Here is a 19,852-nt window from a genome sequence, read left to right as displayed (position 1 = left end):
CCTTTGCAACGTTGGAGGAGGGGGGTGTTGTTGGATGGTGGTGCTTTTCGGGGGAGCTGGAATCACGTTGCTCTTGGCGGTGGAAGCTAGGAAGGGCCGTTTGACTGTTTGCTTCACGCCTGGGCATTTTCGACGCGGGGTTTCGGCGCCATTGTTGGAGCACCTCCCTCGCGAGTGGCTACACCGGCGGCAACAACCAAAAACCCCTCAACACATTCATGGCTCAACTCATGTTCAACTCAACTCATTCAAGTTTATAGCTCAACCCAAATATGGATCAGTAATTCCTCTTGTACCAGAATGGCATTCCATGGAAATTATCAGTATTGGCTCAGCATATAAAGTGTCTAAGCATGTAACAGGCAGGCACAGCACAGACAACATCCTTAGGTACTACACTGATAGTACACTGACTTGGGCTAACGTTGGCAAAAACTTGAATGGTCAGTTGTAACGTTGGGCCAATGTCAGTGGGCTATCTGGGTAGGGCCAATGATAATGAAGAGTCAAAGTACAGTTTCCAGGCCCAGTGTGGACAAGAACATGGAAGCATATTATATTGGCCTTGCAGAGAAAAATAACCTGAATGTACCCAACTGGCATGAAGTAATCACCTGAGAGCCATGTACGTGTGTGAACAAACGTACAAACTTACCACCTCAGTACTGACGAACATCAAATTGGCAGAGTGACTGATGTTGAGATGTGTGAAGTATGCATTCTCCTTCCTGTTCTCCAATGTTACAGTGAATTTCATCTTGTTCTGCGATGTAGTGATGATGAATGGAGATTCGCTACAGTCCACACAAAGAGCCAATGCATTCAATAAACAAAAGGTGTTATTTACAGTGTAACACTGTTTCTGCAACACATTTTCAAGCCTAAAACTCAGTTACACCAAACATAGTACCTGGTTTCAGAGATGGTCGAATTCAATATTACGACCAAATCGGTCACGCATTTCTTGTCTGCCCCACAATCCCTTGCAAATTCAATCTGCAGTGAAAAGGTGATGTCAAAATAGACTTGCCGAAAGTTTGAGTGTAATGTCTAGGGAGTTTAAGTTGAAGGTGAGCCAGTTTGTTTGTAATTAATACATGTATTACCATTATCAAAATTGATCAACATAAAATGTTATGAACAATGTGTATTTTGAATCTTGACAAATGGACAAAATTATTTATTGAATGATTATGCAGTTAGTTGATAATTCAGTACTTGAAGATCGTCCACCAATAACAGTGAAATATTAAATAGATAGTGTCAGGTAAGCAAGTTTTGTGCAAGTGAAATGATACCTTCCTACCAGGGTAATCCACAATTGTAAGATTTGAGCACACATGTTTATAATTTACACAACCAGGAAGATCATGAACTGGCAGATTAAATATTCAGGGAACAGTCTTATTGCTCACATATGGAGCATCATTTCCCAACAGATAGAACAATGGATTAAATCAACAGGAAGTTGATTGAGGTACGTTAACCTCCAGGGGAGCGAGGAGATGCTAACGTTACAGGCGGTAACCCTTCGTCGGAGCAAAAAAGAGAGAAGGCATAGGGGTAAGGGTTGATTATAGCGTGGGAGTGAGTCAGTGGTGCGTGTGTCAGACTGGGGTCAGGGGTCAGCAAACATGTGGGGGTGAAAATGAAAAAAAAAAAGCATGTTGGGTGGGTTCATCAGTTAAAAGTTAAGGGAAATGGGATTGGGGGAAAAGTGAAAATAATAGGGAAATAAACAAGAAATGACAGATTAAAGAAGAGTGAGAATTGCTTTGCAAGAGAATGTACCCAACAAGTGAGAATTGCTTTGTCCCCTACCAAGTTTCAATTCAATATCAGTAAACACATCACTTTATTTGGGCGGTGTATAAATGCCATGTTCGGTGCCGAAAATAATAATAAACAAGGAGAAAAAGACATGAAATGTCATAGCCCCTGTGGTTTTAGTAATTTTGCTGAACAGAGTTAAAGGCCGTCACTCGGCCATCTTTGGCCAGATTACAAAACAAAATATTCTGCATATGTATACTCCCATGTTTTGTCTTTTTGCTAAGTTTGAACAAAATCGGTAAATGCATGTCCGAGAAATGGATGCGGACGGACGCACTGATGCATGGCCAAGACCCAATCCATTAGCCCCCATTTCGGACTAAGTCCAACGGGGGCTAAATAGTAAATAAGAATAAATAAAAAGCACGTAAAATAAAAAGACTAATTTCAGGGGGAGAAAAGGGGAAGAGGAGAGATAAGAGGAATAGGAGGGCAGGAGAGAGAGAAGATAAATAAAGGAGAGTGAGAAGAGAAAAAGCAGAAGTGAGATAGATAAAAGTGGTACAACAAATGGGTATATGCTGGGATTTTGAATTGTAGAAACACGTTTCTTGGAGTGACGAGTAAATGCACACGCTGCTCAACTCTTGTGGCAGGATCTTTGAGACACGCTGACCTAGGTGACACATTATGTGAAGAATGGTGAAGATCCCCAACTTGGGGGAGGGGGGAAAGGGGGAGTGGGCAGATTCCACCTCCCATCCCCCCCACACCACCCACGCCCCTCTCCCCCTCAGGATCTCAGCATTAAAAAAACGAAATAAAACCAAATTTGGTGCACATGTAGCTTATGTCAAGGTGAACACGTCTGTGAAGTTTAATCATAATACACTCAATACTTTTTTTTAGTTATTAGCTCATTACATATTCACATGTGCAAATTTTGACGCGTGTGCTGTGTAAAGTGAATGGGAAATCCCTAGTTTATGGCACGTATCGCCAAAAATTCCACACTGCGTGGCAACTGTAGGTCGGATTTTTATGTAATTAGCATCAAAAGGTGCGCAAGACTTGAACAGAAAAAGTCATGAAAGCTCAGCACGAGAAAAACAAATCTGCAAAGATATGGTGAAAAAAGGTGAATGGTGGTGGAATCCCCACTCCCTCCCGGGCCTGATCATGGCTAAACCTTTGAAAAATTGGGAGCAGATGATAGAGAAATAGTCTAAGCTGTGACTTGGGTACAGGGAAGTTGTTAAATGGTCATTCACCAAAAGTTTTTAATACAGTGAACAAAATCCGTGGGTATCCCATGACTTTGGGTAGGATAGTGTCAATAACATGCTGAGGTAGTGTGGGGCACATGTAAATGTAAGGATCAAGAATGTTTTGATAAATACTGTATGATCTTGACTGTGTGGTTGGTTCACATCCAATACTGGCCCTGTATCTGCATCCATCATTGTCCATGTGATGCGAACAACGATGGGCTTTATGATGTCCACGAGGTCCTGAGAACAGGGAATCTACATTAGGAGTTTAAAAAAAAATCCTTAACATAATTTAAGTTTTATTGGTACAAAGATAAAAAAAAAAAAAGTGAAATTTCTCTCTGCATGACATATGTGACTGAATGCCCATCTCTTAGTGGCCACGGCCCATGGTCCATCTAAGAGTCCAAAATAAATTAGTCAAGACGTTTTGGCAGATTGAATATCTCCAATTTCCTTATGGTACACCGCTCCTTTCCTATGTCATCTCCAGGCGCTGGATGACGTCATGGCCCGGCAATGACGCACGCTGAAAGGGAGTACTCAGTTTTCACTCCGGTTTCTTGTTTGTTTGCTTGTTTTCTTGTTTTTTTTTGTCCGGGTGATATCTCAGCCATCCTTTGAGCTAGGAAGCCGGCATTTTGGCATAATAGTGAGCAGGTACTTTGTCAAAAACATATTTTCTGTTTTTTGATTAATCAATTAATTGTTTAGTTAATTAATTTTTATCGATTAATTAAGCACTTATTTATTTCCTTTCTCTTCTGGGCATTATCTCAGGCACCTTTTGAGCTAGGAATTTGATATTTGGACATGACAAAGACCACGTGATTTGGCTGTCAAGGCTATTTTGATTTATTGATCAATCAATTAATCGATTAATTATTCGATTAATGACTTAATTTTTTTTTTTTTAAGTTACAGATTCGGATGAAACGGTGGTGCTTTTGGTATTTTATTTGCCAATTGATTAGTTATTTAATTATTTTATGATTATTATTTATTTATTTTCATTATTAATGATTTCTTTATTTTCTTTCTCATTTGGGCAATATCTCAGGCACCTTTTGAGCTGGGAAGCTGATATTTGGACATGCCAATTACCAAGTGATGTGGCTATAAAGGATATTTTTGATTTATTGGTTAATCAATTAACCCATTAATTATTTATTGATTAATCAATTAAACCTTTTTTTTTTCAAATTAATGACTTATTTAATTAATTTTCAAAAAGCTACAGCTTCGGATGAAGCACTGGTGGTTTAGGTATGCTATTAGCCAATTGATTAAGAAAATATTTTAAGTTGTTTATTGATTTGAATTATGCAATTAATCAATCAATTATTATTGCACACCTCTCCCTCCCAATACAGTCTCTATGCGCTGGAGGATATTTATTTATTTGCCATGGGGGCAGTGTACTTTTAATGTATCTGTACTTATGAAAATCTATAGTCAGGAGCAAAATATCACAAATGAAAAATAAGAAATAATCATACTATTAAGTATAAAGATTCCTCCATGCAATCTTCAGAAGAGGGTCTAATGTCGATTTCTTCCACCATGGTCTTCTCAGAATCTTTCAGGAAACGCATTCTTGAAGCGAGTCTTTCAGGATCCAGTGTGATGTTGAACATCAGTGCTTAAAACCAAACACACAGCATCAATTCAGCATCCAACAGTGTCCTCATTTTTAAATATAATCAGTAATTAAACAATAAGCAGCCTCAAACCATGTCAAAAAGGATGTCTCAGTGAGCAGACGATCCCTCAATAATCAAACTGATAAGGCTTTTTTAAGAATCTCACCGATAGAGGTTACAGTTGCATCCTGGAGACGCAGGTTGGATTGGTAACACATGGTCATAACGAGACAGAAGTTATGCAGCAAGCAATTCTTATTCTGCAGGTTTATCTCTGTGGGAGAGAATTTCACCGTCCACCATATAGAGGCAACAGGTCGGGACCTAGGGGTGAGGAGATTGAATGGAGGACGCAGGTAGTTAATAGAGAATGTGTGGTTAAACAAGGGGCTAGCAGGATAGCCTAGACTCACAGAGGTATGTGCATTCAACTTTGAGCTGTCTCGCCTAGGTTCGAATCTTGACCCAACTCTAAACTGTCATGCTGGTGCTTCACATGCAGGGTGGGGCATCGATACGCGTGCTGCCACTCGGATGGACGTTAGGCTGGGCATCCCGTCTGCTGGCATTAGTTGGTGGATGTTAAAGATCCCTTTGCAAAGAGTAGGCACCCTGGCTAAGTTACACAGTAGGTGAGAGAAAATTCCTTACCACAGCAACAATGCCTTGTTGTCAGCTCCGACTGCTATGTCAGCAATGCCATTACCATCCATGTCCAGCTTGCCATGGATGGAACGCCCAAAATAGCGCAGTCCAGGCATCACGTCAGCCGCTGGAATTCTCTGCACGTGTAAATAGTAACGAAGGACCAACCAGATCACAACCAGCTTCATTGAATACATTATTATCCTCATGCTTTTTGAAAAAAAAATGATGGGATATTGTAATCGGCTCCATCTGTCTGTCTGTCCGTCCGTCACGCTATCTCCTCATAAACGGAGGTGCAGAAATTCACTAAACTTGGTAGTTATGATCACCACATGGCAAGAAGGTGCGAGAGCGGTATAATTTTTGGCGCAGACCCCTCAAATTTTGATGGGGTCAAAAGGATTTATTGGTTAATCAATTAATCCATTAATTATTTATTGATTAATCAATTAATAATTTTTTTTCCCAATTAATGACTTATTTAATTAATTTTCAAAAAGCTACAGCTTCGGATGAAGCACTCGTGGTTTAGGTATGCTATTAGCCAATTGATTAAGAAAATATTTTACGGTAGTTTATCGATTTTAATTATGCAATTAATCCAATTATGCATAATTAGCCAATTATGCAATTAATTGATGGCCCAATCTCGCAATACCAAAAAATGCAATTTTTAAACATCTTTTAATGAAACTTTGTATAGGCAATCAACATTAGGGGACGTATTAAATATGTAACGAGTTTTATGATTTGACCTCTGGTTAATGCCGTAGAATGTTGGGGCCTGGGGTCACAGGAGTCAAAACGATGAAAACTTTTTGAAATCTTTCAACGTTGCCTTCGTAAAGAAGGGATGGCAAGCCATTTTGCGTTGCAATGGCATGACATCGACTTTGCTCTAGTTCATGGCCCAATCTCGCAATGGTGAAGAATCACTTAAAAAACTAGAACGGCACTCAGTAGAGAGCATACCTCCACCTGGTTGGCCATATCACTCAATGGTGAAGAATCACTTAAAAACTTCTACTAGCTGGATCCGGATCCGGATCTTCACTAAAATTGAATCGATTCTTCCTTGTCACCAACCCAACCGGTCCACCAAGTTTAGTCCAAATCCGACCACAACCTTTTGAGATATCCTGCGATGTATCGTTTTTGGCCCCATCTCCCAATGGTGAAGAGAAAAATTAAATAATTCTAATATCCGAATCCACATTCAGATCTTCACCAAAATCGAATCGAATTGTCCTTCTCAGACACCTAACCGGTCCACCAAGTTTCGTCCAAATCCGTCCACAACTTTTCGAGATATCCTGACGTATCGTTTTTGGCCCAATCTCCCAATGAAGATCTCCCAATCTCCCAATTGGCTTAGCGTGTAGGGTGCCGGCTTGGGATCCTAGGATCCTGGGTTCGAATCCCGGTCGATCGCTGAATTAACACCAGGGGGGTTGACTCAGCCTGTCATCCTTCCGAGGTCGGCAAATTGAGTACCAGGTTGCTGGGATGAATGATCCCGGTGTGTACTCCGGTTTAGAATAGGTACACCGTATCCCTGCTCATCGTAAGAGGCGACTAAGGGTTGGCGTCAGGAAGGGCATCCGGCCATAACAAACTGCCTCAAAAAGGGAACCATGAGGTCATGGGGTCCGTAAGGCTAACCCCCGCTTTAGCAGGGAAAAAATGGCCTCAATACGATCATTCATTCATTCATTTCATTCATTCCCAATGAAGAATTACTTTAAAAATTATAATAGCCAGATCCGAATCTGGATCTTCACCAAATTCTAATCCTTTCGTCCTTGTCACATACGCTACATCTCTGCCAAATTTCGTCCGAATCCGTCCACAACCTTTTGAGATATTTTGTTCACAAACGGACAAACAAAATGGACAAACAAACAGACAGACAGTCAGCAGTGAAAACCTAACCTCCATCCACCTTTGGTGGCAGAGGTAATTTAAAAATTCTCATATTTGGATCGATATTGGGATCTTCACCAAAATCTAATCAATTAGTCCTTATCACCCACCTAACCTGTCCACCAAGTTTCGTATAAATCCGTCCATAACCTTTTTAGATATCCTGCTCAGACATAGACAAACAGAAAGGGATGAAAACATAACCTCCGTCCACCTTCGGTAGTGGAGTTAAAGAGTCAAAGTGGATGAGAACCGGTTCTAATAATGATTTTATTTGTTTTGCCATATACGAGTTATAAATCTCAATCTGATGCAGTTTACACACCTGGCTGGGTTTAGAATCCAGCGTTCTTCCTTGACCAGAAAAGAGGTATAAAGCTCCTTGACCATCATTTTCCAGTGGAGCCCCGACGGCGAGCTCAGCAAACCTGTCGTGGTTGAGATCGGTCAATGGGCTGAGAGCCGACCCAAAACGTGAGGCCTGGCCCTGATCCTCAGCTGGAAAAAGCTCATTCTCTAGCTGCCACGTCCCCTAAACACAAACAACAGGTAACATTATATTTATTTCACACGTTTACCACTTAAGCTTCAGTTGGAGCAGAGAATTAATGAATAGACAGCGAGGGAAGTCACTTTCGAACTTTCTTGTGTGGTGGAAGAGCATATTGCCTTCTCTACACTTGCCCATAACATCACCAGCAACAAGCCAATCAAAAGACAAGACAATAAAAGTGGACAAATTAAAGGCAAAGTAAAATTAAACAACTAGGCAATGGCCCAAATAATCAAACATCTTTAAGAGGAGATATGAAATCAACAACAAAAACCGTCACCTTCCATCACCTAACATTGGCCAACAGCTTTTTATGGTCGACTCCTCCCAACCTCCCACCATCCCCATAGTACAACATATCCCTCCACGCCTGACAGATAGTCTCATGTCAAATCCCAAACCCTATGGTCTTTGCTGCATGGGATGGTGAGGGTCTATTGCAGTGAGGAGATGTATGGAATCCATAATCAGAAATAAGGAGATGGAGTGGAGGAGGCCAGGGGAGGGTGGTGATGGTGGTAGAGAAAACTCCAGGTGTACAGAACGCCCCTGCAGTTTCTCTCTTGACAATATCTGGCCTCACATGCATATTCACAAGATACAGACCATAATCTGTGTTATAGAGTGTTAGATCTGCCCAAGCAGTTTCATGACTAGAGAGGTCATGCTGGACAGTTTGCCATCCAATTCCCAGCAGTAGTTAGGCCAGGAATTTGGAATTTGGCCTTAGTGCAAGGGATAACTCTTCCACTCTTCATGAAAGACACCATCAGATCTTTAACGTACACCAACAAATGGTAGCAGTTGGGACACCCCGCCTAGTGGCCATACGAAGGGTGCTGCACACTCTGACTGCCAAGCACCAATTCAACAGTTCAAATCTGGATTGGGAATTAAGCCCAGATGGGATGACCCAAAAAGGATAAGCATGTCGGGCTGCACTACCCTATCGGCCCACTAATCAGAGAAAGCAATTCCAAAGGAAAAATGTTCAGTATACTGACATGGATTATCCACTGACATAGATACTCCCGCCTCTGGAACAAACTCTCTCACTCTCTTCAATCCCACTCCTTCCTCCAGGTCTTTAAAACAGCTGTTCACCACCATCTCTTATCTTCCCCCATCCAAAACCTTGATCTTTTCTACTCCCGCTAATTTGCCCCAAATCCACTTTTTTGAAATACCAACTTCTTTCCTGGAAGTCCTTGCAGTGTCCATGTGTTTTATACATCTCCCACCCCCACCCCCTTCCCACGCCTCCTCCCCCCAAGCCCTCTCCCTCCCACAGATCTCCCGATGTCCCTGCTCTCAAATGTTGTGTTTGTGCCTCCCCTTCTCTCCCCATCTTGTCTACCGCTCCCCTTATTATATGTTTTATGTGTCTGATTTTTTTTTTGTGATTAATGTTAGCTCTTTCACGAGCCTCGATCTTGTACAAAAAAAGAAAGCAAAAAAAAAGGAACCGGAATCGCGGACGTATACAATTGAGGTGATGGAGAGTGAGGGGTGCATGTGTTTGGGGGGTTGAGGGGGATTGGAGGACTGCATTCTTTAATTGTCTCTTGCAAGACTAACTTTTAACCTGTCGCTTTGCTGACAGTGCCTGCACAACATAACCTATATATGTTACAGTCCAGTAATACAGTTCATTGAGAGTCAATATTTGCATAAATTTTTTTATTCCACAAACATTTTGTTTACTGCTAACAACCGAGCGTTCATTTTAGTAATCCGCACACCTATTCGCCAAAAAACAATATTATGAATAATGAATTCATTTTACGTTCCCAGGGATCAGACGTTACATCGGTTTTTTTCAAGTTGAAAAATGCAATTTTCATTGAGTCAAAATGAATACACCGTCGTAAAGGCCTAGCCTAGCGCTAGACATCCCAGACGTAATGCCATCTTAATACACCACCATCTTACTAAATCTGTCATCCCAATGTCCAGCGTCTGGCATTCAGCCTATCACCTGTGAACGTAAGAAGTCGTAAGATAGTCAGATATATGAGTTACGTTGTTCCACTGCCATCAGGGAAGTGACGGGATGGGTCGAGTGCTGGATGCCTGGATGATGCGACCATCTGTATAGTAGTAAGGGAAACATATGAAAATCTGTTAACTAAATTGTTACCAAAAAATTTCTTCACCAATATGTTTGTAAAAGTGTGTAATAACATGTGTTAAAATGTTGAAGGTCAACTCCCGTGGGAAACCCAGAAAAAAAGCTGTTGAATTCGGGTACCGAAAAATTATTTTCGAGAATTTTTATTTTTTTTAATCGGCCCTTAAGTAACTTATGAGGGGTCAAATAAGGGTTTTTCATGATTCTGAGTTGATTGTTAACATTTATATTTCACCACAGACACTCCTTTGTGGAAAAATAATTTCTAAATATATCTCATTTTCTACTTTGCAGGACATGGGAGTCTAGCAATATGGATGAAGACGTTACTCCACCTGTGCTCAATTGCTTCATCTGTGCACGCTCGGATACACCAGCTGAAACGCTCATACAGGCAACTCCAAAGGGATACTCAACTTTATTGAAACAAGCAGAAACTGTCGAAAATGTTACTGTTGTGGAACGTATGAAGGAGGCTCAAAAGGAAGGAAAACTGAGGTACCACCAGAAGTGTAAAAATAATCTGTACAACAACTTTGTTGCAACCACCAAGAAGTCAGCTCAAGCATCAAAGGCAGAGAAAGAGTCATCAAAGTTGAAGAGAAGACGCACTACTTGTGAGTTCAGTTCATCAACTGGCTGCAGTTCTAGAAGATCACAGTCAGTTGACCTCCTGTATAAGGATGTATGCATTCTTTGCAACCAACCAGCCCAGCTCTACAAAAATAATCCAGCACAAGCTAGAAAGAAATACAGAGTGCCAGATAATTTGACTGCAGATACACTGAAGGCAAGCTTGCTGAAGACAGCACGGAGTCGCGGGGATGACTGGGGCACTGAAGTCACTGGACGCCTGGAAGGGATCAACGACTTGGTAGCAGAAGAAACACTGTACCATTTGCGATGCAAACTTATGTTTGCGAGAGGTGACAGTTTGTCCAAGACTGATGAGGAAGGAAAAAGGAAGAGAGGACAGAGGAGTATTGATGAGGAGCGAGAGGCAGTTTTTATTGAATTCTGCGAATGGTTAGACTCAGAATTAGAGCATGGGGTAATGAACATGGACCAAGTCCATGAAAAGCTGCAGGAGTTTGATCAGTCACCAGAGAAGAGCCTTTCTTATTCAAAGCATTGGCTAAAGATAAAACTACTAGAGAAATACGAAGACACCTTGTATTTCACAACACAGGAAAGAAGGGCAGATGTACTCTGTCTCAAAGATGGCACCGACAATATTCTGCGAGGGCATCATGCTAATCTTGACCATGGAGATGAGAAGACTCAGATCATAAAGACGGCACTCAAGTTCTTATCCAATGATATTGCCTTGATTGATTTAGGTCCAAAGTCATACCCCACCACACACAGTATGACTGACATCGATAGTCAGCTGACACTTGTTCCTGCAAGCCTTCAGATGTTCTTGAGACCGATTGTCAAGACAGACGAAAGAGTTGCCGTTTGGGGGCAGAATTTTATTAAGGCCTGCCGACCTCGGTCTGGAGTATTGCCACACCAAATGGGGCTTGCCATACAACTTGATCATAGATTTGGGTCAAAATGGATGCTCAACAAGTTCCACTGGCTGGGATACACTGAGTCTTACACGGAGACACAAAACTACAAATACTGCTTCCTTAATAGTAGGAGTGGAGATGATGTTCCAGATACTTCTGGCACTCTTGACACCATTGTGGAGGAAACCGATGAACAGATCAATGATGAGGTTGCGGTTGATGCTGCGCTTGAGGATCAATCAGTGATGACAGCCAAAGTGCCAGCCAGTGAAAGTGAATTGTCAAGTAATGATCAGGTGGTCTTTATGGAGGTTGGGGAAACAAACAATGCAGTCACTCAGTTTGTTGGAGACAATATAGATTTAAACATTGTCTCTATTCACGGAAACACTCCCTTTCACTCAATGGGTTGGATCGAAGTCACCTCTCCGGCACCACCCTTGCCAGATCCACAGACAACAGCAGCTTTCCCCCGGGTGAAGTTGAAGGCACTCGACAAAGCTAAGATCCTGAGAGGAACTGAAGTAAAGATTATTCCATTTACGAACAGGAAACAGATAGGAACGAACGCGATCATGTTTCTCCCCCTCGCTGAGCTTTCCTCCTGAGGAGCATGTCTCTGAACCCCAGTGACTATGGATGGACAATAGGTGTGCATGGGTATGAGCCAGTTCCAACACTGGACCCCACGGCTCCTGAGGAGCTATTGCAGTTCACGAGCTGTAATTGTCATGGAGATTGCAGCAACCGGCGATGCAGCTGCAAGAAGAATGGGGTCACGTGCATCTCGGCCTGTGGAGTCTGTAATGGCATTACATGCAGAAACTGCAGTCATGATGTTGTTGAGTCTGAAGAAGACATAGACAATGACTGTTGAAACTTCTGACATTGTGAATGAGAAATAACTCTTGAGTATTATATATGTATGTGAAATAAAAGCTACTTTGTGTGTAAATGTAAAAGTGAAAATATAAATGTTAACAATCAACTCAGAATCATGAAAAACCCTTATTTGACCCCTCATAAGTTACTTAAGGGCCGATTAAAAAAAATAAAAATTCTCGAAAATAATTTTTCGGTACCCGAATTCAACAGCTTTTTTTCTGGGTTTCCCACGGGAGTTGAACTTCAACATTTTAACACATGTTATTACACACCTTTACAAACATATTGGTGAAGAAATTTTTTGGTAACAATTTAGTTAACAGATTTGTGAAATATCTCATAAAATGCCCTTACTATAGGCCCAGCCCAGGCGCTAGATGTAATGCTGTAATGACGTCCCAGTGAAAAGAGCGTGACAGAAGGAAGGATGGATGGAGAAATCCACCTACTTTAACATACAGAGTCCACAATTTTGAGAGAAGTCACGAATTAAAATTTCGAATTAAAAATGTGATTAGTAATGGCATCCACTAGTTTATGGTGTGAGAACAATTTGTAATGCAAAGTAGGCCTACGATATATTGCAATTAAGAGGTGTCTGAGGGTGTAAGAGACCTGGGGGTTGCTGTGGCAAGAGACTCACCTTGCTGAGGGCGAACACATACACCTTTCCTGTCTCACGACCCTGCCGATCCATGAACATGGGCGCTGCGACGAGGAGCAGGTCGCTCTTCCAATCTCCGTTCACGTCCATGGTACAAAGCTCTCCACCAAAGTATGAGCCAATCTGGACGAAACCGGAAGCATCAGTTTATACGTTTGTGTTGCACGCGTGTGGATAAATAGTTATTCAACATTTATTTTTTGCAAGCAATGATGAAATGAAATACAGTGATGTTACATTTTCTGAAGTCAGATTTCCAGATACAGGCACGGTTATTGAATAACTTATTGTCAATAATCAGTAGTTGGACCGCTGGTATTGGTCTAGCTTCATGTTTATTGTAAACAGTTATACAAAACGAACGGAAGCTTTTCTTTAACGAGCTGTCGATGCTTGCCTGCTGTCCAAGAAGTGACTGCTGCACATTGATGGTGTCTTTTGGTCCAAATGAGAAAACCACCACCTTTCCGGTGTGGTTGAAACGTGGTGCACCAGCTACATATAACGTCTGTTCGTCGAACACACCAGAAGTGACTGCATACCCTGAAAGGAATATAAACATCCATAAACACGAAACTAAATGTCATTGAATGTGCTTCACTACTTTCATCTTTCCTTGCTCCGGCAGGAAGCGGTTACATTTTGCAGGTTTGCTGGGAATAACCACGCCTGGCCCAATGGCAAGAGTAGAGTTCCTTACTTTGATTTACATTGTGGTAACGTTTTAAAATAGAACCATCCACTGAACAGCAGCACCCTCTGGATATGATTATTCTTCTTAACTTTAGAATCTCATTTCATGGCAAAAGTCTTCCTTTTGCTTTTAATCTTCCCCTTCGATTCTTTTGATGTTCGTGTTTTTTGCTCTGATACATTCCCATCGTCTGACCACTTTTCCCCATTTCCCTTCTCTACCCCTTGCTTAGATCTCCAATACAGTCGAATCATCATGGCCTGCCACTCCAACTTCCCCTCCTCGTGACATTGTTGTTGTCATAAAGTGTGAGCGAGAGAAAGCCTTGAAATAGGAGTAATCTCTACAATAGAGGTTAAGAAAGAATGGGTGTCTACGACAGTTCCGCAGTTGGGATATCAGAGAACATCAGTAAAGAAAGTATTATTTACATCAATAAAAGAGAGTATACATTGACGATTCTAGGGTATTATTGCAAAATGAGGCCTGGAAGATTAAAATACATTTTCAAGTTGGCATAACGTGACAGGACAAGGAAACACAGCTCTAAGAACTGTTGATAATTCTCATAAGTATAGGACATCATAAAGGACACAAACAACAGGCACAATAAAGACATCATAAAGGACACAAACAACAGGCACAATAAAGACATCAAAAAGGACACAAACAACAGGCACAATAAAGACATCATAAATGACACAAACAACAGGCACAATAAAGACATCATAAAGGACACAAACAACAGGCACAATAAAGACATCAACTAGAACGGGCACTCGGTAGAGCGCATACCTTCGCCGCAGATACTGTTCTGTACTTGGTAAAAATGGTAAACTATGGTAAAAATACGATTTTGACCTTTTCGTGACCTTGACCTTGACCTTTGACCCGATTGCTCCCAAAATCTAATCAAATGTGTCCCGTATAATAACCAATCATCTCACCAAATTTCATGCAATTCGGTTGAATACTTTTTGAGTTATGCGAATAACATACACACACACACACACACAGACATACAAATAAATACACAGCGATCAAAACATAACCTTCCGCTTTTGCGAAGGTAAAAAGGACACAAACAACAGGCACAATAAAGACATCATAAAGGACACAAACAACAGGCACAATAAAGACATCATAAAGGACACAAACAACAGGCGCAGTAAAGACCTCAAAAAGGACACAAACAACAGGCGCAATAACGACATCATAAAGTACACAAACAACAGGCACAATAAAGACATCATAAAGGACACAAACAACAGGCACAATAAAGACATCAAAAAGGACACAAACAACAGGCACAATAAAGACATCATAAATGACACAAACAACAGGCACAATAAAGACATCATAAAGGACACAAACAACAGGCACAATAAAGACATCAAAAAGGACACAAACAACAGGCACAATAAAGACATCAAAAAGGACACAAACAACAGGCACAATAAAGACATCATAAAGGACACAAACAACAGGCACAATAAAGACATCATAAAGGACACAAACAACAGGCACAATAAAGACATCATAAAGGACACAAACAACAGGCACAATAAAGACATCATAAAGGACACAAACAACAGGCACAATAAAGACATCATAAAGTACACAAACAACAGGCACAATAAAGACATCATAAAGTACACAAACAACAGGCACAATAAAGACATCATAAAGGACACAAACAACAGGCACAATAAAGACATCATAAAGGACACAAACAACAGGCGCAATAAAGACATCAAAAAGGACACAAACAACAGGCACAATAAAGACATCATAAAGTACACAAACAACAGGCACAATAAAGACATCATAAAGGACACAAATAACAGGCACAATAAAGACATCAAAAAGGACACAAACAACAGGCACAATAAAGACATCATAAATGACACAAACAACAGGCACAATAAAGACATCAAAAAGGACACAAACAACAGGCACAATAAAGACATCAAAAAGGACACAAACAACAGGCACAATAAAGACATCATAAAGGACACAAACAACAGGCACAATAAAGACATCATAAAGGACACAAACAACAGGCGCAGTAAAGACCTCAAAAAGGACACAAACAACAGGCGCAATAACGACATCATAAAGTACACAAACAACAGGCACAATAAAGACATCATAAAGGACACAAACAACAGGCACAATAAAGACATCAAAAAGGACACAAACAACAGGCACAATAAAGACATCATAAATGACACAAACAACAGGCACAATAAAGACATCATAAAGGACACAAACAACAGGCACAATAAAGACATCAAAAAGGACACAAACAACAGGCACAATAAAGACATCATAAAGGACACAAACAACAGGCACAATAAAGACATCATAAAGGACACAAACAACAGGCACAATAAAGACATCATAAAGGACACAAACAACAGGCACAATAAAGACATCATAAAGGACACAAACAACAGGCACAATCAAGACATCATAAAGGACACAAACAACAGGCACAATAAAGACATCATAAAGTACACAAACAACAGGCACAATAAAGACATCATAAATGACACAAACAACAGGCACAATAAAGACATCATAAAGGACACAAACAACAGGCGCAATAAAGACATCAAAAAGGACACAAACAACAGGCACAATAAAGACATCATAAAGTACACAAACAACAGGCACAATAAAGACATCATAAAGGACACAAATAACAGGCACAATAAAGACATCATAAAGGACACAAACAACAGGCACAATGAGGACATCAAAAAGGACACAAATAACAGGCACAATAAAGACATCAAAAAGGACACAAACAACAGGCACAATAAAGACATCATAAAGGACACAAATAACAGGCACAATAAAGACATCAAAAAGGACACAAACAACAGGCACAATAAAGACATCATAAAGGACACAAACAACAGGCACAATAAAGACATCATAAAGGACACAAATAACAGGCACAATAAAGACATCAAAAAGGACACAAACAACAGGCACAATAAAGACATCATAAAGGACACAAACAACAGGCACAATAAAGACATCATAAAGGACACAAACAACAGGCACAATAAAGACATCATAAAGGACACAAACAACAGGCACAATAAACACATCAAAAAGGACACAAACAACAGGCACAATAAAGACATCAAAAAGGACACAAACAACAGGCACAATAAAGACATCATAAAGGACACAAACAACAGGCACAATGAGGACATCATAAAGTACACAAACAACAGGCACAATAAAGACATCATAAAGGACACAAACAACAGGCACAATAAAGACATCATAAAGGACACAAACAACAGGCACAATAAAGACATCATAAAGGACACAAACAACAGGCACAATAAAGACATCACAAAGGACACAAACAACAGGCACAATGAGGACATCATAAAGGACACAAACAACAGGCACAATAAAGACATCATAAAGGACACAAACAACAGGCACAATAAAGACATCATAAAGGACACAAATAACAGGCACAATAAAGACATCATAAAGGACACAAACAACAGGCACAATGAGGACATCAAAAAGGACACCAACAACAGGCACAATAAAGACATCATAAAGGACACAAACAACAGGCACAATAAAGACATCATAAAGGACACAAACAACAGGCACAATAAAGACATCAAAAAGGACACCAACAACAGGCACAATAAAGCATCAAAAAGGACACCAACAACAGGCACAATAAAGACATCATAAAGGACACAAACAACAGGCACAATAAAGACATCAAAAAGGACACCAACAACAGGCACAATAAAGACATCATAAAGGACACAAACAACAGGCACAATAAAGACATCATAAAGGACACAAACAACAGGCACAATAAAGACATCAAAAAGGACACAAACAACAGGCACAATAAAGACATCACAAAGGACACAAACAACAGGCACAATAAAGACATCATAAAGTACACAAACAACAGGCACAATAAAGACATCATAAAGTACACAAACAACAGGCACAAATAACTAAAGTAACGTGTTAAAATAAGGTGGTGTAAACGATGCTGCATCAATGGCGGTAAACTTCTGAAAAATAAATAAATCGTACAACCTTTAAAATCTTTATTTTTTTCCAAGTGATTTCTATGATTCAACACAGTAGAACACATATTGCCTTATTGGCACATTCAAAACCCTTCAGTTTAGCACTACAAAGTATTACAGCATTTTACATCATCGCGACCAATCAAAGTTTCAGCTCGCAGACCCCACCCATGTCCTTTTTCTCATTATTTCATAAGGTAAGGTGTTATATGAACTATCTAGTACAAGTCTGCATTGCTTTATAACTTGGACTGTTTGTTCTCGTCAAAAACAAAACATGTTTGAGGACAGTCAACATCAAATTCTTGCCGAGAGTTGGTATCCGAGCATACCAAGGTAAGAGCCAGGCTGCTTCATCTCCAAAGGAAACTCCTTGCCAAAAGCATCATGTGGTGGCACAGTTATGACCTCGCTGTCAAAATTGTATCGCACCACGGTACCCGTCCACTCATATGCACCCACCGCTCCCAGCAAGAGCTCGTTCTGAACAAAGATGCAATGGAGATGAGTGCTCATTTCATTTAAATCTCTTCAGGGGGATCTTTAACTTTTATACATTACTAGCCGAAACCCGTGGAACATCCACGGAAGGGAGGATGTGGTGTATGGATAGAGTGTACCATTATGGATAGCATAGGGGATTTGCTTGTCCGAGTAAGAGTTAGGAAGAAAGATGAGAATGAAGAGTGCGTATATGAACAACGTATTTATTGCAATCTACTTAAATGACAACGCTACGATATACTTTTGAAAAATGAATGGATTCGTAATAGGAATCGGCATAGCACCACTCTGGGATTGTCCACTCAGTGGACGGCTTGCTGTCGCCTTCGCCTGTCCAATCAGCGGACGGCTTGCTTCGCTTTCACCCAGCAGACGCCAATACGATGGCGTCGTAAGATGGCGTCGTGTCGGCAGTTAATCGGATGCTTTTGGGCCCCAACGTCGGCTAATTCAGATTTTTCGAGTATGTCTGTACGTGATAAACAAAGAGCGCGGTTCGTAGATCGTAAATCCATTAGAGCCGTGGGCATCGGGTCACTGGGTGCGGCGTAAAAGGGATAACAAAGTCGAGTCCTTCCGCTATTATTATATAGATGTTATGGATCCAAATATATATATATATGTGTGTGTGTGTGTGTGTTTGTATATAGTGGAAAATGTATGTGAGTTTATTCTAATGCAGGTGTTTGTAAAATATGTTTATTTAATATTGACAAGAGTTAATAATTGGCACCAATATGTGTGGCCTGTAAACATGTGCACCATGCAGCAAGTAAGCCACTTTTAAAATCCTAAGTGATTTGTCACATAAAAGAGGCACAATTAACGAACGGTAAAAATGACAACATTCCTGCTGAGCTACATCTCATTTCAATCAATTCTCTCATCGACTTGCATCACTTAACAGACAATTATATCTATTCTGCAAATTACACTTTTAATAGGGGGTCTCAGCTCGCAGCCCCCACACCCTTGTCCTTTTTTCTAATTATTTCATGAGGTAAGGTGTTCTATGAACTATCTAGTACAAGTCTGCATTGCTTTATAACTTGGGATGTTTGTTCCAATATACAAACCGTGGCATCCAAGTATAATTCATATAATTCCGCGTGGTGATGACCGTGGTGTGGTCACGCAGTGGTGGTGCATTCACTGTGAAAGAGGCCATGGTGTCTGGCATTGTGCTAAGTTGCAATAGCTAGTTCGAAGACCGAGCCATATTGCATTGGTCATCTCTATGCAGCTGGGTGGGCTGAGGTCCTTTCAGTGAGTTAGCAGCCCCCCCCCCCTCCCAAAAAAACAAATGCTGGAGATTATGATTGTCATGAGTGAAGGCCTACTCCTGGGAAGCTTGAAATATTGTCTTGCAACTGAAAATATCTCAGGATATTATATTGTCAACCGACCACCAAATCAACCACCCTCAAAATCCTGGTGGTGCCTTGTCAATTGTATGCTTCCCCATCCCTTTCCTCACGTCAAATGGCACCACAGCTGATTCTGCTCATGAGAAGGTCAAATGTCTCAATTGTGTTTGCTTCCAAATCTTGGA

The 19,852-nt window shown here is 40.7% G+C and overlaps 1 protein-coding gene across 1 annotated transcript in view; it reads right to left on the bottom strand.

Annotated features, from left to right (window-relative positions):
* The window catches only part of LOC137421619 (integrin alpha-11), a 111,900-nt gene that overhangs the window by 34,166 nt on the left and 57,882 nt on the right, over positions 1-19,852 (bottom strand). The window contains exons 11-20 of the mRNA XM_068107848.2: positions 18,129-18,279; positions 13,406-13,551; positions 12,988-13,131; positions 7,584-7,790; positions 5,339-5,469; positions 4,854-5,011; positions 4,544-4,686; positions 3,174-3,284; positions 911-996; positions 656-794 (exon numbers count right to left, since the gene is read on the bottom strand). Of these exons, the coding sequence (XP_067963949.2) occupies positions 656-794; positions 911-996; positions 3,174-3,284; positions 4,544-4,686; positions 4,854-5,011; positions 5,339-5,469; positions 7,584-7,790; positions 12,988-13,131; positions 13,406-13,551; positions 18,129-18,279 (1,416 nt within the window). The remainder of the gene's footprint in view (positions 1-655; positions 795-910; positions 997-3,173; positions 3,285-4,543; positions 4,687-4,853; positions 5,012-5,338; positions 5,470-7,583; positions 7,791-12,987; positions 13,132-13,405; positions 13,552-18,128; positions 18,280-19,852) is intronic.

Source organism: Myxine glutinosa, chromosome 2 (genome assembly GCF_964187855.1).
Source record: "Myxine glutinosa chromosome 2, kmMyxGlut1.1, whole genome shotgun sequence".
In the NCBI taxonomy this organism is placed as follows: domain Eukaryota; kingdom Metazoa; phylum Chordata; class Myxini; order Myxiniformes; family Myxinidae; genus Myxine; species Myxine glutinosa.
The sequence above is the reverse complement of the archived record's forward strand: the minus strand, read 5'-3'. Positions and strand labels throughout refer to the sequence as shown.